The sequence below is a fragment of the Chaetodon trifascialis genome, chromosome 6 (genome assembly GCF_039877785.1).
Source record: "Chaetodon trifascialis isolate fChaTrf1 chromosome 6, fChaTrf1.hap1, whole genome shotgun sequence".
NCBI lineage: Eukaryota > Metazoa > Chordata > Actinopteri > Chaetodontiformes > Chaetodontidae > Chaetodon > Chaetodon trifascialis.
The window spans coordinates 14,494,451-14,522,362 of NC_092061.1; the positions used below are offsets into that span (position 1 = coordinate 14,494,451).

General features: G+C 41.0%; 1 protein-coding gene across 1 annotated transcript; it reads left to right on the forward strand.

Moving 5' to 3' along the window:
• The first annotated feature begins 12 nt into the window (after positions 1-12).
• Positions 13-27,817, forward strand: gpat2 (glycerol-3-phosphate acyltransferase 2, mitochondrial). Its single transcript, XM_070964978.1, has 22 exons — positions 13-84; positions 2,389-2,499; positions 2,893-2,963; positions 3,063-3,173; positions 3,602-3,724; positions 4,978-5,077; positions 6,805-6,938; positions 7,221-7,320; positions 10,738-10,917; positions 11,970-12,068; positions 13,291-13,373; positions 15,332-15,462; positions 15,574-15,644; positions 15,900-16,060; positions 16,216-16,319; positions 18,381-18,565; positions 19,089-19,166; positions 20,512-20,634; positions 23,970-24,090; positions 24,474-24,542; positions 24,917-24,972; positions 27,271-27,817. Exons 1-22 carry the CDS (start codon positions 13-15, stop codon positions 27,385-27,387), a joined length of 2,400 nt encoding a protein of 799 aa, XP_070821079.1. The 3' UTR covers positions 27,388-27,817.
• Positions 27,818-27,912: the final 95 nt, after the last annotated feature.

Sequence of the window (27,912 nt, forward strand, 5' to 3'; positions counted from 1 at the left end):
AGGGGGCTCACCATGGTGCAGGAGAAGAATGACGGAATAAACAATGACATGGTCCTTTTACCAATTCAACAGAGCAGACCCGCTGTAAGGACACTGCCTGCATGACTCTCTCCCACTGTCATCTCCCACTTAAGCCATGTGCACTAATCTCAAACTCTTTGTTCATCACAATCACACAAGAACATGCACGACCCCATGTGCTTCATTCTGTTGGATGTTTACCACATCACAGGATGTGATGTATCAGTGAGTTATACAGATCCATTAGAAAATGAAGACAAGTGCTTGACATTTTGGGAAATATGCTTTGCTTATTCACAAATAGAAATGTGAAAACCAACATTTATGGGGAGTTAAGTGCTTTAACTACTTTCTGACAAAAAACTGTTTGGCATGATGTCTTCTTAGAGCCTTGTGACTTTGAATGTCAGGTTAATGGATTACAAACTGTTTACTTTTTTACTTACTTTACTTGCTTTTATGTTGAGAGTGTGTGTGTGCGTGTGTGCGTGTGTGTGTGTGTGTGTGTGTGTGTGTGTGTGTAAGAGATTAAACAAACCAGATACAAGTTCCCCCTGCTTCACCACTTCCTGACTCTAGCTTTGTACTTAAAGAAGAGGTTCACAATTTTTTAAGTCTGTATAAAGGCAATATTTGGGGGCTTGTTCATACAAATGTGAATCCTTTACCACAAAGATGTGAGAGTTATATCAGTCTTCTCAGTGAATAAGCTAATTTCCCACATGTCGAACTATTCCTTTAACGCGTAGGTTGGAACGTGGTTCTAGCCTGATAATGTTAAAACTGTACCTTCACACTTGTGTCAATCACTGTCTCTACTTCTGCCTACTCTTTATCCTTTTCATCTAAACTAGTATGACCAATTGAATTATTGACAGTTCAATTCCCGCTTTGTCATTACAGTATTGTTTCGTCTTTAAATCGACCTTTTCTTGGCAAGGCACTGTTTTAGTCAGCTCCTCTGTTTTCTGAAATCCATCATCATCATTCAACCAGGAGAACGTGTCATTGATTTTAGGAGATTCATTAGCTCCTGTCTCAACAGGGTAATCAGTCTGAATCCTAACTAACATTTCATTTCAGGCACTGTAGCAGACCACACACACCATGCTGCATGATAATTAATGGGTGTCATTGCTGTTTGTTATCATAACACAAATAATTGAACAACTGACCAGCAGTCAACTTGCTGCAGGAGACCTTAAGCCTGGTTGATTAGTATACAGTACACATTCTGGCCTGTGCTTCAGTGCATGAGCTGTTTGTGCCTGATGTGCACTGATTGCTTGATACTGGGTCTCATATGGGCCCTGTATTAATATTTACTGCACTGCAAGTTATTGCATGCTCCCATGGTTTTAAAGTTAACCCAGTCACAGCAACACAAAAATCAAAGCAAACTCAAAATGAAACTCAAGAGCGAAGAATCAAGGCATTTAAAACTGGCTATTCGTAGCTTGTCGAGAATAATATGACATTTTGTCTCCTCTGACGTTTTGTGTCAGCTTGTCAGAAGGTACGTTGACATGCACACAAGACTGGTTACTGGGAGAAATCAGATCATCAGAGACATTTACATGCACTGATAGTAACTTGGTTACTGTAAAACCACTTAGAAATACAGCAGATGAGTAGAATTTAGTTCTCTACAGCCTGACCTTACTGTGGAAGCATAACTTATTGTTTTATGCATTGAAGAGCTGATGGTGCAGTGAGAAAACAGGCTCTGTAGTGTTTCTTTACAATGCAAATGTGTCTTACAAAAAGCCAACTTAATTAGACTTTTGGAGGCCACTTTGTTTTGGCGTTAGTTGGTGGAGATGTTTTTGATATGAGGTTGCATAGCTATGTATAATGATCTCTCCTTTGATCCCACAGTCTGCCACAGTCTTTGTCAGGTACACGTTTACATGTAAAAAACTTGTGTCCAAGAAATCAGCTCTCTCCAGGATAACTGTAGTTGGGGAAATTGAGTTTCTCTGATTATCTACGCCAATTACAGAAACCAGGTTCGTTGTACATAGTGAAATTGGGTCACTGCAGAAAAAAGACCTTAATGTGATTACATGCATGTAAACGTTCTGGCTGTGTCATTAGTGGGTTTTTCAGCTGACTTATCCTGTTCAAAATTAGACAGAGCACATCCAGTCCCTATGAATTGCTACATACACTGATGGTGTTTTGTATTATTTTGTCCTCTCCCATTATATCAGTGAGGGTAGACTAAATGACATCTCTCAGTATAATGCAGTACAGTTCAGCACCTATAAATAAATTGGCAACTGGGTGTAATGTCAGTAAGTGGATGTGGTTATAATCCCTGTGTATGTGATGCCTTTTTTGCGTAATTGTGTTTCCTTTCCTCAGTTGTCCTGGGACATGAAGATCAAGCAAAAGCTGAAGACAGTACCTCCTTGTCTGGGCAAGTTCAGACCAGCTGTTGGCCAGTGCTGCCACCAGTGCACCCCAGACAGTCTGGTGAGTCTGCTGAGGCTGGAGACGGATAGAGAGAGACAGTAGAGGAAAGGATAAGTTGGAAATTAGACTAATGAAATGAGGGAGGCAGCCTGCATACTCATGCCATCCAACAAATTTAATTTTTCTACCAACTATGCGCTGCAGATTGGCTTCCAAGTCCAAATTACTATGAAACAAACTATTTCACTGACTGAAAAGATACTGACCTCGCATGACACACTAAGCTTGTTAAGTGGATTTAAAGATGCTCTCAGAGATGTCCCCATTTAGATTGCATCCCTCAGCTGTGTGTGTCTTTTATACGGATGATGAACTGGATTGTGTCTAGCAAAGCTCACTGCAGGTTGATGCTGACACCCACATCTGTCTGTGTGTTTTTTTATCGTGGCTTAGAGAACAAAGCTTGGACAAAACTCTTCCCTCGGCATCCACAACCTGCTGAGTGTCAACGAGACGCACACCAGGTATTGATAATACCTACAAGACACGAACAAAACTTTTCAGTCCCAGCACACTCACCCATGCACATTTTCTGCCTCTGCATTTTGTGTTTGTTATCGTAGGTATCGAGGCTGGCTGGTGCGGAGGGTGTGCTGCGTGCTGTTTGTGAGTGGGTGCAAGGTTTACGCCAGTCCTGTTAGAAACAGACTGGAGAGAGTCTGTCAGAGCAACAGGTACCTGAGGGGAAAGAGGAACAGGAGGAGAGGACTCCAGATGCTAGAGGAGAATAAATAAATGATAGGCAAAGATACAGAAAATGAAACAGGTCCAGCAGTCCTAGTGAGAGGGAAAGAGAAAGGAGGAGAGGAGATAAGAGACACAAACAAAGATATAGAAAATGAAGGCTATCACAAGGTCTGTGCAGAGTGCATGAAGAGAAATGGGATGACTCTGGACTGTTGTCACACTTTCCCTATCTCTGTCACTGATTTTTCAGTTTGTATTTGTCTTCTCTCCTTCGGTGTAATTGAGTTTAACCTTTATGTAACTACTTTACTTGGGGATGTTGTTGCCTTACTGGAAGATGGGTGTTTGCCTTTGTGTAGCACAAAAGAGGCTTTGTGCTGCGTTAAGTCTGCTGTCCTGTGACCATGTGTTGCAGGGTGAAGGAGGCGCTCACAGCAGAGCATAAAGCACCAGAGGGGGGAGACAGCCAAGGGCAGATCAACTGCCTCTCATCATTCCTCCCCCTCATTAACACCTGCATCTTCCCTGGCCTCTCACGGTGCGTGTTTGTTTATGTGTGTGTGGGCCGATGGGCACAGGGCGAAGTTCAGAGATGGCTGTTTATTGTTTATTTGTTAATAAAATGCTTTTGTGTATTGATGTAAAACTGCACTATGCAACCCTTTCCCCGAGAAATGACGAGAAATCAGTAGGACATACTTTTGGATAACATAGTGATATTAAAGGTTTGTGTTGTGACCAGCAGATTAAAATATTGCAATTTTTTTTTTTTTTTTCTTCATAAATTTGGTGCTACTACTCTAATGAATAAGTCTTTTGATGTCCTATATGGTTCTCACTGTCAAGAGCTGCCATAAATATTCATCGCCATAATATTAGAGCACCATATCTGTGACTAAAATTCATACCAAGTGAATGGACAGTAACAGCCGTTTTTGAAGAATCATGTCATCTTTTTTCAGATTAAGTGCATCTTGCACACTAATAGCACGTGACAGAATTTGAGGCTCAGTGATTAGATTTTCTTTCTTAGTGATTTGATCAAAGAACAGTTGTTCTAAAACAGTGGGTTTTTTTCTGATGATTAAACTGATCCAGCTGCCAGTCACCTAACGTTGTCTGTGCAGAAAATGAACAGGATGTTTTAGATCTTGGACCGTAAATGCCCAAAATACAGTCATGCCCTCCTTTTGGCCCTCCTTCATATTTTAAATTGAATAGGTGTTATGACTCTGTCAGGTCTTAAGAGTCTGTTTCTGTAGACACAGACAGTATTAGATTTCTGTAAATGTCTTGTGAAATGGAGTGGAAACTTTTAGCTTTTTTTTGCTCCTCCCTTTTTAAGAAACTTTTTTTGCCTTTCTTATAGTCTGAGAAATCTCTCGTCAAAATCTGCTCTGCACTGTCTTTTTTCTCCTCCCTTTCTCTATCCATCATTACAGCCTTGGCCTTCATCTCTATCTACAGCTGTCACTATCACACCCACCCCTTATCACTTTCCGTTTTGCTTTTTCCTTATGTAATCACTTTCTTTCTTTTCCTCATTCCTCTTCTCCCCACTTCTCATTCCAACCTGCCTCTTTTACATCTTGTCAGACTTGTCTCCATCCTCACCCCTGCCCGAAATCCTGTATGGGCGGCTGTTTCTTCACAGCTTCACCACTATCTATCCATTATTCCTGTGTGTACATTGTCCCCCTCTCCTCCTTGTCTCCAGTCATTAATTATTTCTCTTTTTTTTTTTCTTCATCCATCTGTACATCCTTCCACTGACGATCCTCTCCTGAGTAGATTTGTTGGCTGGGTGATGCTGAAGATGTTTTCTTCCATGTTTGACAGTATTCAAGTAAACCTCAACCATCTTCTGGCACTGCACAGAGCCTCACAAGAGGTACAACTGTGTGTGTGTGTGTGTGTGTGTGTGTGTGTGTGTGTGTGTGTGTGTGTGTGTGTGTGTGTGTGTGTGTGTATTATACTTATACATATATATACTCTGTATATATGCATATATATGTGTCGACAAAATGTCCTAACTTTTCTGTTCACAAATGATTAAACTGCTATCCAAATGGGTGTCAACTCTTCCCGATGAAAGCACACATTGTATTTGAACATAGATCCGATGATGTTTTGGTTCCACGCACACATCCACACACTGTGAAAATAGGGTGTGTTCAGCCATTGGATGTGATGGTAAAAATCAACAGCCCTGTTTATACACATCCACTACAAACCATTTCAAGGTAAACAAAAATGTTAGAATATTTTTCAGCTTTTTTCAAATATGACTACTTTTGAAAGTCTGTAAAAATACACTGAAAACTTTCGAGTTTCTCTTACTTGCCTTGTTACACTTAATTATTTTCATTTTTTTTTTAATGGAGACTACACAGCTCTAATTACATGGTTGACTAAATAAATACAAGTAAATAAGTCTGAGTCAGGCTGCTGTTTTCAGAGGTTCAAGATGGGCATGAATGAATTCAGTGAACTATGTCTTTAGCTTAGATCTCAGTGAAATGCAGTCAATTATAGAAATGAGTGCAGAGCCGCAAGGAAAGTATTCTCATGATCCTTGTGGTTTTCAATGGTTGTCAGTGCATATTCAGACTTTCTTATACCATGTGAATAGTGCTCTCTCTTCTAAATGCATTTTTGGTTCATCCAAATGAATTTTTGCAAACTGAAAGTAGGAGGACTATGTACAAAATGGGTTCAGTTGTTGATTTTGCACATAGATTAGTTTAACAAGGGACATGTTTCATTTCTCAAATGCTTGTGGCACTCGCAGCGTGACTTACATGTCTTCATCTGTTTAACTGTTTTATTGACTTTGCGCTCATTACAGTTAGATAAAAAACTACTTCATATGATGTCATTGAAATGGAAAATTAAGTGAGAGTCTTTTGAGATTTCTGGAGCAGGTTTGCCAGATAGATAAAAAATGCTGAAGAAAAATAAAAAAAGTAATGGACATGTTAAAAAAACAGCACTCTGACTACTTACATTTTTTTCATTACGGCAGCACTTTTATTGCGAAACTTATTACCTTTGTTACTGTAGTGGAACTACTACTACTAGAAAGAACAGGAATCATACCCACAAAAGTACAATCATGTTTTTGTCTCTCTACTTTGACTTCACTCGATGTATAATTGAATTTGCAATAGTAGCTCTTCATTTCCATGTCTGTAATGAAAAAAATCAAATGCTACTCAAAAGATGAAGGGCTACTTCCAGAATAATAGAGCTTATTGTGCACTGTCAGTCTCTGCAGTGAACACAGTGACTTAAACATACTCCCCACGTATCAACTTAATCTCTGCCTGCATCTCTATCTGAACTGAGTGTAAAAATAATATGATTTTTCAACTTTGTGTCCTTGCTGGTGTATAAATGTATACATTTATAATGCTATCAATGGATGGTCTCACATTTTATCTTGCTCATATTGTCTGAAAGTTGTGGGGCTTGATTATAATTTTACTTAAATACAAGGCCACAGAAACACTTTCCTGATCCATGCACCACCTCTGCACAATACTCCATTATTATCCATAATGAATGACAATGTGAAGAATTTTGTTGTTCTAAAGCAGCTTCTGTTCCGTTATTCAGGGATCTCTGCTGGTTTACGTGTATGTGCGTCAGAGCATGGTGGACTGTGCTCTCATCCCTCTGGTGCTCTTCTCTCACAATCTGAGAGTTCCATACACTGTTTGTCCCATTCGGATTCACAGCTACTTCCTAAGGTATAGTCACACATACACACACAAACCCATATAGGAGCTGCTAGGCAAATTTCTCCAAGATAACAAGTATACAGTCTACATGGTTGTATTCAGAACATACAGTATCTTCCCCACAAATAGTACACCCTTTGTGCAAGAAATAAGGTGTTGAATTTATTGCTTTTATTCACAGCATCATATTTAGACCAGTCATTGTAATTTTAGACTATGAAGGTGCTTCATCAAACTTCTTAAATTGAACTAGCTACATCTGAGATACAGTGTCCTCCATTTATCCTCTAGATCAATCCTGCAGAGAGTGGGTGTGGTCCTCCTGCCACCTTCGGCATTGACTGAGCAGGATGTTGAGATGGACAATCTGTACTCACCTGTCATGACCTCTGTAAGTCTGGCAAGTTTCCATGGTTTAGGGTTAAAGTGAGGTAGGAAGTGGTAGTATTTGTTGTGATTGTAGTTCTGTGAGGTTTTAAGTAAGAATTAACTCAGTGATGAACACCTAGAAACAAATTTTTGCTCTTCCCTGGGGTCCAGATAGTTCATCGTCATCATCGTGTTAGCAAGACTAATGCTTTGTTCAAAATCACATACTAACATGTATTGCCTTCTACTCAATCAGTTTGTACTGCATACTGCCTACTAAATGAAAGATAAAGTATGCCATTTCCAGCAGACTGTCACTCCATAGTACACTCATGCAATATGTCATCTCTCCATCACATGACCATATTGATCACAGCTGCTCTCAAGGCTCTGAGAGGCTGTAATTAGGCACAGCAGTGCTCTGAGCTAAACGCCAACATGCTCACAATGACAATGTTAAAATGCAGATTTTTTGCAAGTATAATGTCTGTCATGTTCACCATGTTGGTTTAGAGTGTTAGCGTGCTAACTTTTGCTAAGTAGCACAAAGTACTGCTCAGGATAATAATAACAAAGTGTATTTGTATAGCACCTTTCATATAGGAAATTGCTGTTCAAAGTGCTTTACAAAAAGAAATTGCATGCACTGAGTGAGTGCTTTACATAGAAAGGACAGAATGCACATAAAAACAGGTAAAAATGAATGGAAAATAAGATGGAGAATAAAACCCACTATGTAACGGTAGTAAAAGCCAGATAGAATGAGGATGAAAATTAAAAAAACTCAAAGCATAAAACCATAGAATAAGCTAATAAAATACAGACAAAAGTAGAATACATAGAATGTATAAAATCAAGTAAAAAACAGTTTAAAGAAATGCAGCAGTGCATTAGTCTGAGGCAAAGCACAGAAGTTTCAGGCCTTATCAGGAAGTCTGGGCTAGTTAAAGGCTAAAGTGAAGAGATACGTTTTTAGCTTTCTTTTGAAAATATTCATCGAGCTGGCTTCCCTGATGTCTGCAGACATTGTGTTCCAGAGCTTTGGGGCATAATGGACAAAGGCTGCATCCCCAATTTTCTTTTGACTGTTGCTGCAAACCTCCAATAGACCAGCAGCAGATGATCGCAGTGTTCCTCAAGGCAAATAATAAACATGGGAGCAAGCAATGTCACTTGGTCCTAGTCCATTGAGGGCTTTGTATATAAGGAGGATGACCTTAAAATCAATTCTGATTTCTGAGGGTGATGGAAATGTCTTTACAGGTATTTGGTCATCAACTTAATTTTTGCACAAATTACATTTTTGACCTGATGATGGTGCTAAATAAAAAGTCATGGGGTTCAAAGTTATTACAGTTCTTCCTTAGGGGGGAGCGCAAGTGTCTCTCAGTTTTTATGGTAGTCTATCCTATAGTTGTTCAGGTATTGCACTCAGAAAAAAATGTCAAATGTCAACCCCATGGTGGTGCTAGATGAAAAAGGAGGATCGCCCGATTCAGTATAGTAGCATTTGTCCTCTGAGCAACATGCATATCTGTACTGAATGTTATAACAATCCTTCCAATAGTTGCTGAGATATATCAGTCACCAAAGTGTGGACCAACCAACCAGCTGACACAGTGGCATTGTCATCCCCAGAGCCAAACCGTTAGAATAGAAAAATGAAATACAATGGATTTTTAGATTTTCATTTGTAGATGACATGAAGCTAATTTAGCAGTTATCCTCAAATGAAACTTCTGGCTAGTGATGCCAACTTCTTCCCATCAACAACCTCCCAAAGATGGACTTTCTGTTTCAGATTTGTATTCTCTGCCAATTAAAACATGACTTACAAGACATCACTTAAGTATACTGACTGCCACACGTTTTGAAAAAGCTCCCTCTTGAGCCATGGAGGGCTTTCAGCAATTGTTTTTCACATATGCAAATATCCGTTCAACAGTCAAAAGCTAATTCAGGTTTCATGTACCCTTTTCTCAGAGTCACCAACCATAAAAACACCCTCTTGGTACAAACCATTCCAGCCTGACAATTGGAGCAGATCCTCATTAACTGTGCATGTGAACCCAAAAACAGTCTGTTTGCTAGTAGATGGGAAGGAAGCGCTGGGCCATGAATCAGAAAACATGTTGCTAATGCATTTTACTGAAAAAAAAAACCTTTCATAGAGAGCAGGTAATTATATAAAATTGCAGGGTAAGCAAAAGATTCCTGTCCTTGTAATTTGGCTGTTTAATGTATGTGCCGTCAGTTCAATTTATACTCGCTCACACACACACAGTTTTCATTGCACTCCATGGTGGCGTGTTTTCACAGGCAGCTCCTCAGTCAGAATAAAACCTGTCTTTTCATCCTCTCCCTCATTCCCCAGCCTCACCACTCTCTATTCATTCTCAAAATTACCAAGGGGCTTGAGTTTTGCTACAGAGATTGCAGCTTTGGAGTTGGCTGAGGTGACAAAGCAATAAGGAGAGGGCGGAGAAACGACAAGAATGGTGGTTAGTCTGATTGTGTGAGCTTGGCAGGTCTGAGCAGGTTGTATCTATTTTTATAAGAAAGGTAATTTGTGGGTTTTTCCCCTTATTTTGGAGATTTATGTGGCCTGTATAAACAGCTCCCTCCTCTCTCTCTCTCTCTCCTCTCTTGCATCCGTCACACTTTCCTCTTGTACCGTCTTTGCACTCTTTGCCTAATGACGTGTCTGTATTGAGTTTATTTGTAGCAATGATCAAGACCTGCTCATCATTAATATCTTTCTTTCTTTGTGTCTAGCAAGGGAGCTCTTTCATGCTTTGTATCAGTTTGCCTAAAGATGTATTTCATTTGGAGGAGTTACTTGTATATTAAGATCAATATTGTGCTATACAGTTCAATAAAACAGCTCAGTCTTACATTAATCTACCAGACTACAGTCACAGTGGAACATAAACAGGTTGTTTATGAGTGACGCAGCCAGTAGTTTATTTTTTTTCATTGACCATTTATGTGAGTAAGCATATTGTCTGTGTGTGAGAAAGCAGGCTTGTTTAGTGGTTGTATTTCAATGTTAATAGACCTTTATTGTTTATTGAGTGTAGGCCTGCTTAGCTGCTGTTCAATGGTAATTGAATTTTCCTTGTCTGTGAGGGGAAAACAGTACTTGGGGCAAGGGAAGTGTCTCTGAATGTCAAGAAGTGTCCCCCACCGTCCCTCTTTGTTTCTGCTCTTTATCCTGCCTGCTTCCTGCATTTTGACTTGCCCTCCCTCTGCTGCCCTCCACACTGTTTTCCTGCCTCTTTACATTCCCTCAGAGGTCAGTTTTGCTGTATTGCTTATGTATATTTTACAAATGCATGGCATATATTTTTCATGTTAATAGCCCCCCTACTGCCAGGACTTCTCAGACCTTTGACTTTGCCATCTTTCTCTCTCCCCGTGCTCTTTCCTCTTTCCTCAGCTGATACATGAGCTGCTACATGAGGGCCAGGCGATAAGTGTTGGTGTGTCAGCGGAGTCTGGCCGAGGTGGCCAGTGGCTGGCTCGCATCAGACAGCTCATCAAAGAGGGATCTGTCCCTGATGTCAGTCTTGTCCCTGTGGGCATCTCCTATGACTGTGTGCCCAAGACCAACACACAGGTGGATGCGTGTAAACACGCACTTACAAGCACACACAAACCCCACTTGATAAGAGCCATCTGTAATTCTCCCAAGGAGCAAGGGGTCAGGTTTGGTTTAGAGCAGAGGTTTGCAAGCTGTGAAGAGCACCTCCCCAGGGGGCCACGGAGTAAGAGGCAAAATATACTGCATGAAGTGAAAGGGATGGGGGCAGCCAGTATTCTAGATAGAACAGGGCGTTAGTTGTAGTTTGGCCTGGGGAGTTGTCCTGCTTATCAACACATTCAACAGTTTGAGCTGCGGCAGAGGCCGTGACACAGTTCATGGAGGAAATTAAGGAACAGTAAAATCCTTAAAAATTCATATTCCTCAGAGACATAGACACAGTCAAATCTGAACACACTGGCACTGACATGATACACAGATTTTTACGTTCAGTTTGATTTACACTTTCCAAGCATATCAGTATGACACATGTCCACTCTCATAGAGTAACTTAGTTTATGTTACATTATCAGCATTTTTATATTCAAGGGGGCACAGTTGTCTTGATTTTGGAGGGTGAGGGTCAGTGTCAAACTTCCTCTTTCAAGGGAAAACAAAATTGCCATAATGATCCAGAGTACAGCTGTGAAAGTCTTACTTCTGACTGGCCAGCTTTTATTGAGGTTTGCATTTCATTTTTCAAAGCAACGTTGATAGCTATTAGTCTCCATTAGTCTTGCCCTCTGTTATCTGCACATTGAGACGATACGGCAGAGTGGGTGTTGCCTCGGTTAATTGCTCAAATAAGGTCCTCGCCTCGTCATTTTATTCTGTCATTCACACAGTGCACATACAGTACAGTACACACAGTTCCACTGCTCATACACACACACACACACACACACTCTCTCTCTCTCTTCAACGTCGGGCTCATCATAGATCCTCCTCATTAGTAGAATTGCTGCTGTAATGTCCATCTCAAAGGCAAGACCTAATTATGATGGCTAACTTGCTGTGTGTATCACTCCTATATGTGTGTGTGTGTGTGTGTGTGTGTGTGTGTGTGTGTGTTTTACGTATCCTCACAGGTTGGCTTAAGCTCTGTGCTGCAGTGGCTGTGGTCTCTTCTCTGGAGGAGACCAGGAGGAAGTGTGAGGATCCACCTTGCTCAGCCCTTTTCTCTCAAGGTGCCCAGGAGAGACATACATCATTGCAGACATCACATCACTGCTTATCACCTCCAGAAGTGGCTTTAAAATCAAGCAGTGTTTACTTGTGACACCTCCTCACAGGTTGTAGACTTAGTCTGAGCTGAAGTTGTGAGCAGTTCAACCAACTGCTTCCCTGATGATGTTTCATTTCAATGAGTTTTAGAGATCTTAAGCAGTAACAGTATCCAGTATTTCAGAAGATAAAAGCATATTTTTTGTGGAACAGATTTTTCTTATCTCTCTGTCTTTCTTGTCCCTTTAATCACCATCTTGTGACCTCCCCTATATTTATCTTTGGATCCTTTGTGGGGTCATAGCCCCCAAAATTGAGTCCACTGATTTACAGGCGAGGCTGGACAGGCAAGTCATAAATCACAGCGACCTTGAAAGTGGACCAACTACATTAGCTTCAACAAAAAAAAAAAGCTTGTTGAAAATTGGACTGGGAGCAACTGATGGCACAGGCTCAGTGCTTGTTATTTCGTTTGCAGCTGCATGTTAAGCAGGAACCAGTGTTGTATTTCCTGAGCTGAATATTTACTGCCCTCAGAACTTGTCTGTAACCATTAAGCCTATATGTATTTGAGTGATTTGTCTTATTGATAGTTTGCATCAGGGCTCTGGTCACTTCTAGGCTGCTGTAGCTGCCTTTGCTCCACAACATACTGTCTACAAGTGTAGCTAAAAGTTTCAGGCATGGTTTGGCTTTGATATCATTTGTTGATGACCCAAGTTTGAACAGAGCCAACATTTGTTTGCGGTTATAGAGCATTGTCCAGGAATAGGATGAGAAACCTCTCAATCTAACAGAATATAGTTCCAAAGGACCTCAAACTGCTGCCTTCAAAATGATCAGAATCATTATCTCACCTCTCTCAAACAGTCTCAACAAAAACTGAATAGTACAATCTTAAGGAAGTTATGCTTTACTGCACTACTGTTGTATCAGACTACATTATTTTTACCCAGGTGTACCTAATAAACTGGCAGCTGAGTGGAGGTGAAGGTTATTATGTGGTGATGATATAAAGAAATAGGCTGCAGCAATAATAGTTGGAATTAAAAGTTTTAATGGAAACTTTATAATTTTCTTTGCTTGATTTAGCAGAGCATCAATATTGAATCATGTAGAAGATGCAACTTCGCAGCTCTTTGAGAGTACATGTGTGCATCCATATTCTTGTGTTCGTGTGTGTAGGAGATGTGTGAGTCAGGGAGGTGCAGAGTAGATGAATGGCTCCCTCTACAGGACCTGTTGCTGCCTCTTATCCTCAACAACAGGTAATCAGACCACCTGTGTTCATACCTGTATGCACGAGTGAGTGTTTATACAGTATGCGAACGCACCACAATGGTGTTCAGATTTGGATTGTGTTTTATCTAACATCTGTGAAATTGAAAAGTTACTTTCTCTTAAACTTTGAAGATAAACTTTCCTCTAAAGCCTGAATCTGGCACAGATGCGATGGAAGCTCTGATGAGAGTTTTCATCCTCTTAGACTCGGTCCAATTACCATCAACATTACACAGTCTGCCAGCGAAAAAGATAACGGAAACAAAATAACATCCTCACTCAATCTCTGCTTGGCTTCTGACGAGCAACGTGGCGGCTCCCTTCATATATTTAATTCTTCTGAGGAAGCGGGAAGCAGAAAAAAAAACAGCGTGAGTGAAAGAGATGGCAAGCCATAGATGAGAAGAGGAAGAGAGGGATAGTTAGATTGGATTGTTATCAGCATGTGAGCAGTTTTTGTTCTTTTTTGTACACACGTCTACATCATTAATGTGCTCCGCTACTTAACACTGTATCTCTGGCGTGCTACCTCATTCTGTTTGTCCCCAGCTGCTGAAGTTTCAGCTTTTGAGGCCTATTTTTCCCACTGTGTATAAAAAGCACAGCAAATGTGAGGGCTGCCATAATGGAAATTAAAAGTCCTCACATACAAACACTTATTTTACAGAGTTCACAGTTTATTTCTTCTTGTTTGAGATGAACAGTGTGACTGTCTGTGGGACTTGTTTATAAACAGAGCCAGATATGACACACTCTCTTTGATACACTACTGCATACTGTTCTCTCTCACACGTTCCTAGCTAAGATGCATAAATAACTAATATCTCTCCAGCATAGCTTCATATAAGCAGCTCGTAAAATTATCGCACACACCTCCATTTTCTGAGTGATGAACCTACTCTTTTATGCTTGTATGTACCTAAAGGGCCTCAGTCTACAGCTTTATTTTACCCACAAACATGTTCCTCTTATTCTCAGAAATATGGTGTTAAGTCATCCACTGAACTTTCATAATGATCATCAAGAGTTTACTGGAAATACAGCAACTTTTTCTTGTTCTTGGCCACAAACCTTGCAATAAATTTAATAATGATTGAATTGATCATTACTGAAAAATTCCATATAGTATACATAAGTGAAACTATTCCATTTTTTCATCATTTCATGTTTGGAATTCACATGATTTGCTATGCAACTCCCTTGACAATGAATGCAGTTTACTTTGATGGCCTAAGGCCAGCCGTGGATCTGTCGATGTTCACTGACTGTGTTCTTTAAAGTTGTAATCCATAAGATTTCAGTCCTGAGTTTGCAACAACTGATTACTGTGGTATCAGCAAGTGTAGTTTAGTGCAGCAAACAAACAGTGAGCTGCGACTTAATACAGCAGAAGAGTAGCTTGTGTATCAGTTTACAAAGCAGCCAAACCAAAAGTCGGCTTGAAAAAAAAAAAAGTCAGTCAATAATTTGCCATTTTCCGTCATGCCATGAGTGACTGCATCTGATTTCATGCTGAGCACGGCACGAGTAGTCTTCCACACAGCAGCAGGACACGACAAAGTTTGTTACCAAAAGAGTGAACAGTAAACAATGAGATTGATATCAGTGAGATAGAGATTGTGCTGGGCTACATGCATGCACCATTTCCTGTAAATCCCTAATGCTTTTGAAGGCAGCTTGAATCTCGCATAGGATTGGCAGACTCCACCACTAACAATGAAAAGAACTATATGTCCTTCCATCCATTAGCTATACCTGCTTATCCTTGTAGTTTGCAGGGGTCCTAGAGACAATGGACAGGTAATCACAAAAATGGGATTTGATTCTATGAAAATCTTGAGGATTATAACTTGAACAAGTGTAAATCACTTGAGACAATCTTCACAAGAAATCCTGTAAAACCATCCTGACATCCTTTTCTCATCGTCTCACATTTTCTCTCAAGAACTGACGCTGTGTTTGGGCAGAGGAGGATGTCGTGGCTGCTGCCTTCCTCTCATTATGCATCTGAACTCAGAGAGGCAGCTCACCCGGAGAGAGACCTCAGCATCGCCATCGTCCTCCACCTCATCTTCTGTGGGTCCAGGATTATGTACTCCTGCTGAATCATAAATCTTTCTTAATATTATGCAAATTGTTCCACATTACCTCTGTACTGTATGCGTGTGTGTCTGTGTGTGCTTCTAGCTGCAACCTCCTGCATGGCTGTGATGTCCACCAGTCTGGTGGCCAGTCTTTTGTTGTACAGGCACCCCAGGGTAAGTGCACCATCCATGTGTTTGTGTGTTTGCTGAGTAATTTTCCCCTTGGTGCTGTTAAAACGCACCCCTGCCCCTCCACGGATCCATCAATACTCCAAAAGGCTCATAAACAGAATTGGTTTTGGTGCTTGTGCGTTAGAGTGTGATAGTGATTTTCTTAGTCACACCCACCAGTCTCTAACTAATGTCACCAGATTGTTAATGCTCATGTCTGATTTTGGAACAAAACTTGTCCGTCCTTCTCCTCCGCAGGGAGTGAGTGCATCTCTCCTGTGCCGTGACGTGGCCTGGCTCACGGAGGAAGTCCTGTACCGGAACAAAGACGTTGGTTTTGGGGGAAGTTTAGCAGAGGTTGTCCACTATTCTCTCTCTCTGCTCGCCCCTCATCTCATCATAGCTGCAGTGCCGTCCAGGTTGGTTTGCTGTCTGTCAAAGGAAAAACAAAGAACACTGATAAGCTGTGTACAGCAGAACTGTGTTCCTTATCAAAAATCCAATTTCCCTTTCAGTGAAACCTGTCTCCATTTCTGCCCTTTCCTGCTTTTTGTCCATGTCTCCTTCCTTCAAGGAAAGATCCTTTTATTGTGCCCCGTCCTTCTCTTACTGCCACACTACACCTCACCCTCCAGGCCCAGATTGTCAAACACGCCTTTATTTTGGAAGCTGTTGGTGGTGAGTGACTTTGCTTGGATCTATTTTGTGTAGCTGATGAAATTTTGCCTATAACATTTATGCCTAAATATCATCTTGAGACCCTGTGTTCTACAGGCACCTTATTTTTCGTGGGAGGCCTTGGCTATGGCTCTGACTGTTGGCATGTCAGTCTGGAAAATTAGTTTGAAACATGGCATTTTTAAAGTTTAACCACTTAATATTCTGAGTGTTCAAGGTATACCAAGCTTTGAGTGGTGTTGGTGTACTGTACATCCAGCAACAGATTTTTTTTTCACAGAAACAAGAAAAAAGAAGCAAGTGATGGGGACCGATGCTTTCTAAGTTGCCAAGAGACATAACATACCGAGTATAGTTCAGTGTGAACAACCGTGACACCAGATCAGAGGTTGGCTTTACCAACTTTGGACCAGAGAAGGCTGGTTTCCCCTACTATTGACCCCACAACTGGAATGAGCTGCAAAACCAACTGAAGTTAGACGCTAAAAGTCACTAAAATTCTGCTAGCTGATATTTTAATAATATTTGTCAGTATTTTAATTAGTCTGTCTGGGTGTGAGAGAGAGAGATGATTGCGTTGTGTGACTAAATTCTTGTAGTGTTGTAATAATGCATAATTTATATGTATAATTTATGCATGGTAGCATTAAAACCTCTGCATGCAAATACAGATCTGCGAACTATGGTTGAAGCACGTTTATCTTCTGTGTTTACGATAATAGGAGCACATTATGCACTTCTCAGATGACACTTTGAAAGTCCTATATATTGGATCCTTCCGCCAGCTTAAGGAATACCTCCCAATTTAACTTGATTGCCATTGTTCAAAGCCAGTGTAGGAAAGAGATGCCCCAGATGTAACTAGACACAGAGTAATGGTGTAGAGGTTGGGGTGGTAGATGGGTGAGTCAGATGTTCAGGCAAAAGATCAGAGTTTGGTCTCTGTGGCAGATCTGTTATTAGCCCTAATCATGAATTTCGGCAAACCTTAACTACATTATGACTGCCAGTCGTATATATTGCAGAAAGTGCATTTTCAAATCGTTGGCATACAAACCTTTTTGCAGAACTGGCCGATTTTGCCATTCTTGTTTGGCAGTAAGGTTGGGAACAGCATAATAGATACAGTATAAATAATTTATGGTAATCATCTTCTTGCGTAAAGCCGAGATCTCAAATCTTCACCAAGTCTCAGCTCATCCTGGAGCCAAGAGCTGCCTGTTGACTGAATTGTATTTGAATGTGTGCTGTGTTGTTTCTAGACATACTCGCAGGCAGACTAGGTTGAAGCCATAGATGCTGCTGTCCCATTTTAGCATTGCTAGTGGAGGTAAAAATAATGTGGTGTTCTGAAGTGCAGGAAGCTACTTTGCCTGCATGATTCATTATTCCTGCATGACTTGTTTTGGTTGTGTAGGAAGTAAAGCAGGAAGACAGTGCTGGAAGCCTCTTTGTAGTAGATTAATACATGGCTGCTAACCTCAAGTGGTAAAAATAAGTGATATTTTGTTGTGTAATATTGTAGCAAATCTGTGAACCATAAGATAAACCCTAATATATAGGACACTTGAACTCAAATATGGGTAATGTAGAAATCAGAGCTCCATACTGGATCAGTAGAGGCCCGGTTTACCAATGACATGGAAACAGACGGTCCACTGCGGCAAAGAAAGTCTTCCAGGTTTGATTTTGTAACTAAATGGAGTGTGAAGGCACTTGTTTCACAACATGAACAATCTGGATGTCAAGACTTTCCCACCAGCACATGAAAGCAGGATAATAGGGATGAAAAGTACAAATAAAGAGAACACTTGTGTAAATGGCGGAAATCCCAGCTCTTATCAGCAAAATCTCATCGACTGATCCTTAAGCCAAAGAAAGTGTCCACTGTGTAACATAGTTCTGGCAAACAGTAACATTTTGAGAGATTTTGCAACAATACAAACCAGAACCTGCTCATCTTTAGTCACACCAGTTTTCTCACTGTGTGTATTCTATGCGCATGTAGAACTGGAGCGAATGATGTGATGTTTATATGTGCGTGTGTTTGTTTGTTCTCAGCGTGTGCGGTGTCTGCAATGCTGTGTGAGGTGGCCGGTTGTTGCGTCAGCAGCAGGGTGAGGAGTGGAGGCATGGATGGGGAGGAGGTGAAAGGTGACATGGAGTTTGATGTGGTGCTCTGCCAGTCTGAGCTGACTGAGAGAGCCCTGCAGCTCTGCCATCTCCTACCCCCGGGCTTTATGCCAGTGAGTTTGAATTCATATCACACACACACGCACGTTCACACACGCAACCCAGTGCGTCTCATTCAATGGATGTTTAATGGAGCTGAACAGCTATTCATCTTGCTCTGCTGCCTCGATCTCTGCCAGAGAGAGGTTGTGCGAGGTGTGTGTGTACGTGCGCCATCAGACTGACTTTAAGGGCTCAGAATCTGAGCCAGAACTGCTATTTCTTTCTCTGTTTGCCCACCTTTCATTTCAGCAGCTGCGCTTTCTTGTCTCTTCAGCTTGCAGCTCTGTTTTTCACCCCATTCCTTAACCAGAAATATCACCCCTGCTCTCATCCCCTTGCTGGCTAGCTCTCATTCTCATCCTCTGATCTCTGCTACATCTCTACTACACACTTTATGCCCTCTGTCAGCTGTCTGCTTGGATATGTGGTGGGCTGAAGGTCTCTCTCTCTCTCTCTCTCTCTCTCTCTCTCTCTCTCTCTCTCTCTCTCTCTCTCTCTCTCTCTCTCTCTCTCTCTCTCCCTCTCCCTCTGCAGCCCTGTCAGTCATCCCAGAGTTTTGCTCTGGATGCAGTTGACAGTCTGGTCCGTTGTGGCATCCTGATCATGGAAGAAGTAAGCTAGATTTGAATTTTTTTCTCTAAAGCACTACATAATTTAATGCTGCACTTTTTGAAAAATATATTACCTGAAGTTTATTTGATTATTCAAAAATCTAAAGGATCTGGTTTGCATTTTATCTACAAATGCCTTTAAAAAAAAAAAAAAAAACATCTTCAACTCTTCACGCATTACCTTTTTATTTGTTTGAATGTAGGTTCATTACTTCTCACATATTTTTCCATTATTTTATTTACTGTACATTATTATCATAATTAATACATGAATCATTTTCTTTAAGAAGATAAGGAAAATCAGTTTCCCACCACCCAGATCTTCAGATTACTTGTGTTGTCCAACCAACAGTCTAAACATGAGACAGTGATTGTTCAGCAGAAAATTGCACATGGTGATTGATGATGACTGAAAGCTTGGCTGTATTATTAAATACTTGGATTGGAATATTTGGCTTACGGCTATAATTTTGTTTTTTGTAATAGCAATGTGACAGTGTGGAAGTGCTTGTTTGAGGTGACAAACCTACAGAGAATTATCACCTGAACCCGCAACCACTTCCACATAGCTGCTTCCATTGGCTTTATAAAGTTTTAAAGTGAGTTTCAGCTCAGTATTTAGCTGTCCTGCCCATAATGTTGCTGTTTTTGCTCACCCTTATATCATCTTTTTGGCCACAGCAGGCAGTTTTTTCAGATGAAAAGCTCTAAAAATCCAATGTACCCTACCTGCTCAATACCAAACAGCAGACAGACACGCTTGCCAACTAGCTGGTACATAGTGGAACATTTAGCTGCTAAAGAGCCAGATGTTTCCCTCAGGTGCTGGTGAAGACCAAAAACAGAGCTAAAAGAGAGCAAATGTTGGACTTCCATTGATCAGATGGACAGAAACACGACTTTAAATCAATGATAATAAGTCAATAAGTAGCAGTTTGCTAACAAGCCACATCAACTTAAAAGGTGATTAAAATGCCACTGCTGTGTCCACAGCTTGTTTCAGGCCTTTTTAACAGGTTGGTAGAATAACAGAAACAAAATAACAAGAAAAGAGTCGATCAATGAAACAGAAAGAAACCGTAAACTGACAACAATCTAAGCTCAGTGAAAGCAATGACAGGCAGGCAGATAATGAATAATAATGATGGTCTTGAAGTTACGGAGAGGTAATACGTCTGCAGAGCCTTCTTACAGTCTGGTGTAAAATTAGGTGTCAGATACAGTATGATGTTTTATTTTGCAGTGAATCACAAAATGAGCACAGAAGACTCAATCACACATGGCCTTAGCAGACAGAAACAGTTGCTGTCTGACATGCTGCTGTCTGTGCCCTCCGTCCTATGTAGACTACCCGCGCTGTGCCCCTCTGTGACTTCTGGAAGAGGGGGGGCACGCTGACCTGGACCACCACTGATGACCCTTATTACAGCGACTCTGACTGTGAGGAGCAGGATGTGCATTCCTACAAGGTACAGAAGAGCACTGCTGGGCTCCGCTGGTTTCTTCACATGCATTAGAGAAAACACAGAGGTTATATGACGGGAAAAAAGCTCCACACTGGCACAGTCTGCAAACGATGGCACCCATACAGGGCATGTACACAAATACCAAAAACACCACATAAAAAAGTAAACTAAATCTCCATGACAAAAGCACCTACGCAGTTGAGTCATGTAACTTGAATGTCAGCTATGTGTCAGCTTTAAAAGAAGCCTTACTGTCATCACTATTAAATGTGATTGTTCAACACAAGGCAGCTAAACAACTTCCAAAGTGATCAAACGGCCAGCATTCAAAGTGCAGGTGCATTGGTCACGAGCACTGAGGCGTGACTTTGAGACGAGAGCCTCCAGAGTCACCACACTACATGCAAAACTTCAGGCATGAACAAAAAGCAGGCTGCATGTTCAGATCACCTCAAATAAACACCCATCATCCCAAAACGATCATTTTGCTTCAGTCGGCTACAGAAGAGACATTTACTTTCAATTCCAGTTGAGTGGAACCCACTGGAGAGAGATCTGGACACAGGCTGGCTTATTGCATTGGCATTTTTGCTCTTTTTATGCACATAGTAGATTGGTTTTAGATGATCAGCGCTTTTGTATCATTTTGTCTGTATGTACTTCACAGCCTGCTTTTTGTTTGTGTTGGTGTTTTCCCTGAAACACTGCATCATTACACATCTTTTTGGGAGCTTGGAGTATTCAGTGTGTGGACTGCCTCTGCTTTTGTTGTGTGCGCTGTTTTTGTACCTCACACTCTCCCAGCCGGGGTTGGATGTACACACTATCATCTTTCTTGCTTACTTCAGTTACAGCCATTATTTGATACCCTGTTCTCATTAGAAAATGGAAGAAATACGCTATCTAGCTACAGTAAACTATACAGAAAGCATCCAAATACGTTCTTGTGCTGCAAGCAAGTTGACTTACTCGTCCAGTAAAACCGTTGCCACCTCCACACTGCTCTAAAATCCTCTCTCTGACTTCGGCTTTGTCCACTGAGGAAGAGCCTCATCAGTGTTTCTCCAGCTCAAATCTTTTCAGCTAATCTTTTAACTTTGTCCAGCCAGTGCTCTCACTCTTCTTCTCCTGACGCCTCTGCTCTGCTGCCCTCAGCTCAGGTGCTGAACAAGGACAGCAAACACCTCCACAGCTCCAACAGAAAATATTCCCTAACCTCCTCCTCTGCTGCCTGTTACCCTGGCTAAATTCACTTCGGATGGTCTCATAAAGCAGGCTGGAAGTAATGCAATAACAACATTTATGGCCCAACACCAAACTATTCAGAAAAACTAAACAAAAAACATTTTGTTCACTGACATGGAGAACACTGTTCTAAAGGCACTTGCATTTTTTATTTGTTTTTTTATTTGTGTGTAATCAATTATTTATTTATGTATTGGAGGAGCTAAAACTGATGACCTGCAGCTTAAAAAAAACATTTTTTTAACCCAGATTTGTACTGAGCAGTACAATAAACAGTTTGTATTTGTATTAGACAAATTATGTAATTCTGTTTTTAGTTACATTTCTTTGACATGTAATTTCCTTTCACCTCTCCAACATAAACACTGATACAGATCTGTCTGATGGGCTGATACCACCCAATATATTAATGTGTGTAATGTGCATTTTTTTTAACCTGCTTACTCATAGCTGCTGATTTGCCCTTTTTTAATGACGCGTTTGCACTCCCCATAGAGCTCCACTAATGAGTGTTGTTCTGACCACTCTCTCTTTTCTCTGCCATGTTGATTTTAAAGTTCTGCAGTGTATTGAAGCGTCTAAGTGCTGCACATTCACATAATGAGTGTTTAAACAGATTGAATTAGCCGTATTGACTAAATGGTGAGCGTTCATTGAAAAATTGGATGAGCTCCATACAAAGTGTCACGCTGAATGAAACATCACTTGATACTGACATGTCACTGACTTGATATGTATTTTTAAGCACATTTTGTCAAACGAGCTGAGTTTCTATGTGTGGGTGGCAGAAGAAAATGAGTCTGCTGCAGCCGGTCCACTGTGCTGCACTGGTGTGAGCATCCATCCCTTTTAAGACACAACATTTCTTCATGGTTTTGTAAGGCCATGAAATGAGCAAGGAACATAAAACCAGCTGCAGTCTACATTGTAAACTCAATATGTTCACGTAATATATGATTATAATGGCACCTTGCACAGTGATAAACTATTTATAAAGGGCTTTAATGAACCCTCGTTTTGACGGTCACCATGATGTAACCAGTAACTCTTGAGGGTAAATGTTTGAATACCTAAATGCAGAGAAATGAAGAAATGGGAAATGACAAATGAAGTAGATTTCAAGCTTCTGAATCCCTGAAACAGATGAAAGGTTTCTTTATAAAAGAATCATCCCGTTGTCCAGTACATGCATCCCCCTTATCCATATCCATGTGTACATATGGTTTGAGCTGGACCCATTACTTAAATCTTAATTTTACAGCATAGTGTGCTTTCAACTTGGGGAAGACACTTCCTGTTTCAATATGACAGCACCTCTGTGCACAAAGCCATGTCCATAAATACAAAATACAAAATCAGAAAATGATTTTCGTGTGAAAGAACTTGACTGGCCTGCACAGAGTTCTGACACTAACCTCTTCAGACAGCTTTGGGATGAATGTTAACCCTGAATCTGAGCTGGCCTCATTACCCAGCATCAGTGCCTGACCTCACTAATGCCCTTGTGGCTGAAATGGGGTAAATGCCCCACAGCCAAGCCTTTCCAGAAAAGTGGAGGCTGTTGGAGCAGCAGATTAATGCTCATGGTTATAGAATGAGATGTTCAGCAATCACATGTGGGTGTACTGTTCACACAGATTTTAAGACTCGTACTGAACTGTTGTATCCCCTGTTGGATGAAGGAGGAAAATGAAAAAGTCTGGAAGGTATGAATGAAGGTATTGGTTGAGTCCAGTCCTTATTGGGATTGGGATCTTTCTATTTTGTTGGGTGTTTCTGTTATTTTGTTATTTTCCTTTCTGTTTACAATATACATTGGCAGTATATTTTGTGTGTTTGATTTGTAGGTTTTAGTTCACATGAACATAAAAAGCACAGAGATTTGAACCCGGGACACCCACATAAAAGTGAGCTGCTGTGCCAGTGTTGCTTTTATATTACCGTGCCTCTGTGTCCTGCAGCAGTATTACTTTCTGGGGCCAGCAGACCAACTGACTCGTTGTCATGGAAAATGCTCTTTCATTCCTGCTGTCTCTTTGTCCTCCCTCCATTTTGCCATTCCTGACCACTTTAGTGTCTGTCTACTTCTCCAGATAAGCCAGCCGAGTCAGTGTCCAGAGATGCTCTTCTTCCTCTGCAGTATGCTCGCTGGTCATCTGAGGGCGCTGTGCTGGACCACCACCGGACTGGACCTCCTACACACACCTCTGCCAGGTATGTGCACAGTATGTTTAAGGGTGTTTTATGATAATTTGGCAAGACCTTCTCTTTGTCACTGAAAGCTTGCTTTGAAATTATTAACATTTGTATATGATACAGATAAACAAATGAAGGTATAGCACGTTGTTCACATTAGCTCACACATTCATGCTACGTTACGTTGAGATGAATGCTGATAGTGTTCTCCATGTCTGTGATATTTATGCTTCACCCTAAGCCATTTGCAGCAGCCTGCCGAACTGCCCACCAGTCATAAATATACAGTTTGATAGCATGTCACTGAACCATGAAAACTGGTCGTATTATCTTAGCAGACTGCCCCCACTTTCCTTTGAGTGGAATAACTGGCTCCCATTTTCACATCTTTGCTGCTGCAGAAGCAGAGTGTGTTGCTCAGATACACTCCCATCTGTGTGACACAGCAAGCAAGAAGAAACAGCACTATGGTGAGCTCAACCTGACATCCCCTCCCAGAAACACACATCAACACACACACGAAGATCTTCTATTTCTTTGTGTTGTAACTTCAAAAGCTTGTCACCTTGCCTTTTCCCAGTGATTCAGCCTGTGTTGTAACAAGTCAGCAGAGAGCGGAGAAGAAAGGCAGAACAGCTTCACGACTCTCATCACATGCTCTCTGCGTCTTAAAAATCATATAAGACCATCAAAATTTACCCAAATAACAGCCTTCAATAGTACTATAAAATTTCCATCAATCCCACTGGCACTGGCTTTGTTCTGTTATCCCGACCTGGTTTTTTTATGTCGGATATCTGACTGTTCTTTTGATTCATGTGTGCCTTTGTGCTGTATCTCACAGAGAGCTGCTCAGAGGAGGCTGCACTCACTGCAGTTAGAACACTAATAGACCTGGGGGTGAGTGACAACCTTTATGTGTGTGTGTGTGTGTGTGTGTGTGTGTGTGTGTCTACATCCATTCGTCTGCAGAGAATTAAAGCTTGACTCAGGACTGAAAGTTCAGGTGCCGTTCAACTCCCAAAAAGTTCAGCTTTAACATTCGTCTGTTCCCCTGTGAGCCTGAATCGAAGCTAATAATCGGTCAAATGCTGGCAGCGTTTTTCAACAATATTTTTGAGCCTCAAGCTCAGCGTCAACAGGAATCCAACCTGATGTTGATGCAACAAGAGAGAAACTGAGCCTGACTCGAGTGGCCATATCCAATCAGGTTTGAGGCAGAGATGTCAGTCTTTAAAGAGAATTCACTGGGCCAAGGACACAAGTGATTTAAAATTAGAAGTGAGAAAAATGTGGTGCAGGCAACACTTTGTCTTAGGCTTCTAACCATGCCAAAGTGATTCATATTTCTTATTTTGAGCTTTAAAAAGGAAAATACTGACATCCTACTAACCTATAATCCTTCTGTTGTTGTCTCTATGTACTAACCATTGCGTTTCAGATTGTGCTAGATGTAATTTGGTTTTTAAAACATTAATAAATGGTCTGAAATATACTTTAACACACAATATGACCACTCAGGATCACAAACACACCTCTAAATAGTACATAGCTGGGATCACTAGTGTCCTCAAGTACAGTTTTAAGGTACATTTAGTTTACCTCTCGTATTTCCTTTTTCAGCCACTTTTAAAGCTTCAGTGCTCCATCTGTCTCTACACGAGATGCATTCAGGCACAGAACTGAGTGTAGGTCACCAGTCTTTTGACAGCGCTTCAGAGCCCAACACTTTATCACTGTAGTTACGTGCCTAAAACAGAAGAGCATCGACTTGGAGAGTAATAGTGCACAATTGAAACTTGAGCCACTGAGTGGCCTGTGTGTACAGATGTATTGATTACAATAGAAACATATCTGTTCCACCTGACAAGCGAGGCGAACATAAGTACTAGGTACTTCACTGATAATGATTTTTATACACAAAATATATAATCAGCTTGTAAAATATGATTTGTTGTTGTAGATAAAACCACCCAATAGATATGATATATCACCCTAACAAGTGAGCTTTTGAGGTGCTGCTAGGTGCATTTCTTTACCTTCAGTCAGAGCCAGGCGCACTGTTTCTGGTATTTATGTGAGTAAATAAGTGAAATAAATATTCTGAATGCGGGGAAATTGTTGGTAGGGTGACATATTTCCCTTTCCTCCTGTGGGTTGTGAGGTGATGCGATATGAAAACACTACTCAGACACAGTGGACCAAGGATTAAACAGACACTTCGATGAGTCCAGATAAAGGCTTCGTGTTTATTGTGATGGATTATCAAGATGCAGCAGTTTTCAAGTCTGTGCAAGTTGTTTTTCATACAGTGCAAGAAGGAAGGCAGCAAATGGCCTGTCTCGCAGATAGGAATATGAGCATCTATTATTTCCATCTGCTCTGACTCTGCACACAGCAGCGAGGAATAATAAACAGGAGAAGAGCAACGGGCCGATAGGCAACTTGAAATCGAAGACATTAAGAGAAACACACCTGTTCCAGCCAGAAGATATGAGATAAGAGCAGCTCACTCGCAATTCTGCTGCAGTATTTTTAATCCATAACCATATAAATCAAATTCCCTGCTGTCGCCATTTACCACTCAGCCTTTCAGCTCAATAAAGAGCACCCATCAGTCTCCTCAGTCAGTGTGTGGGTTGGGATTCAGTGCCTTTATAAAAATAGAGCATCATTGACCTATATATCTGCAAAGACCTCATGAGGAAATGACTAACTTTCTTATCAAGGTTATCAGTTAGAAATGGTCGTTAACGTGCTTCTCTGTGGGATTTGACTCTTAATTCCACTTCCTCGTGTCAAGACGTTTTGAGATCTCCCGGTTGAATCAGACTGGAAATGCTTCATGTGTTTATGCAACTGTAAAACAAAAGACAGCACAGTCTGAAGTTAGGCTCTCTCATTTCGCCTCATTATTTCAGACCTTGCCGAGTGAGTTAGGTTGTTCAGTGTTTGTATGTAACGTCTTCAGCTCTGTTTTTCTTTTGCAGATTTGAAGTGTTTTTGTTTTGAAAGGTCTTGTTTTTATCTGTTATTACGTGAGTGTTTTTTCTTTGGCCTTGTGCAAAAAAAAAAAAAACCCTACACCACCAAAGATAAGAAAAGCTCGGCGCTCACAACATTCAAATGAAGGTTACTGAATAAAAAGCATTGTGGTTTGCGAGTGTCCTGACAGTGCTGTGTTTATCTTCACTTCAGGTCCTTTCAGAGGAGCGTCAGAAAGGAGGTGTCTTCCTGGGTGTCAGTCCTTTGTTCCAGTTGTCAGAAAACAGGCAGAAACTGCACCGCTTCATCTCACAGTACCTCTACAATTAGCGCGTTTAACTGAGCAGCACAACTGGAGGCCATGACTCGGCTTGGTTTTGTTGCTGAGTCTGACCTCATCCTCTGTTAGTGTCAGAGAACCTTGTGTTCGGTGTTACAAAAAAAGAAGCATGCTGCGCCGGGACGCTCGTGCCTTTAGGTTAATTGCATTTTGATTTTTCAGTGATGAGACATTGATTTTAAGTTTATCTTTAGTAATAGCATTAGCATAAAGCCGCAGGAGACGAGGATTATGAAGTCCCTGTAATCAGTTGAGGACTCTGCTCAGTGCAGCTCATGTTTCGACCATGTTTATGTTGTAATGAAGGCCGCAGATGTTCTGTTTGTAATGTGAGCGTGAAGCTTAGCTCTGCCTTCTGCTGTTGATCCGATAAAGCTAATGTTTATAGTGACAATAAACAAATTTGCTTATTTCATCATGAACTCAACATATATCAATTGTTACTTGTACACACACACAAAGTGCTCACAGTAATTATATTATGCTCATTTTTATGGATATAGTTTCGTCTGAAC

Bases quoted from the DNA above. Each gene is read 5' to 3' on its own strand.
- gpat2 (XM_070964978.1), top strand. From the start codon at position 13: ATGGTGCAGGAGAAGAATGACGGAATAAACAATGACATGGTCCTTTTA. The intron at 6,939-7,220 runs GTATAGTCACAC...TTTATCCTCTAG, and splicing joins ATTCACAGCTACTTCCTAAG to ATCAATCCTGCAGAGAGTGG. The intron at 7,321-10,737 runs GTAAGTCTGGCA...CTCTTTCCTCAG, and splicing joins ACTCACCTGTCATGACCTCT to CTGATACATGAGCTGCTACA.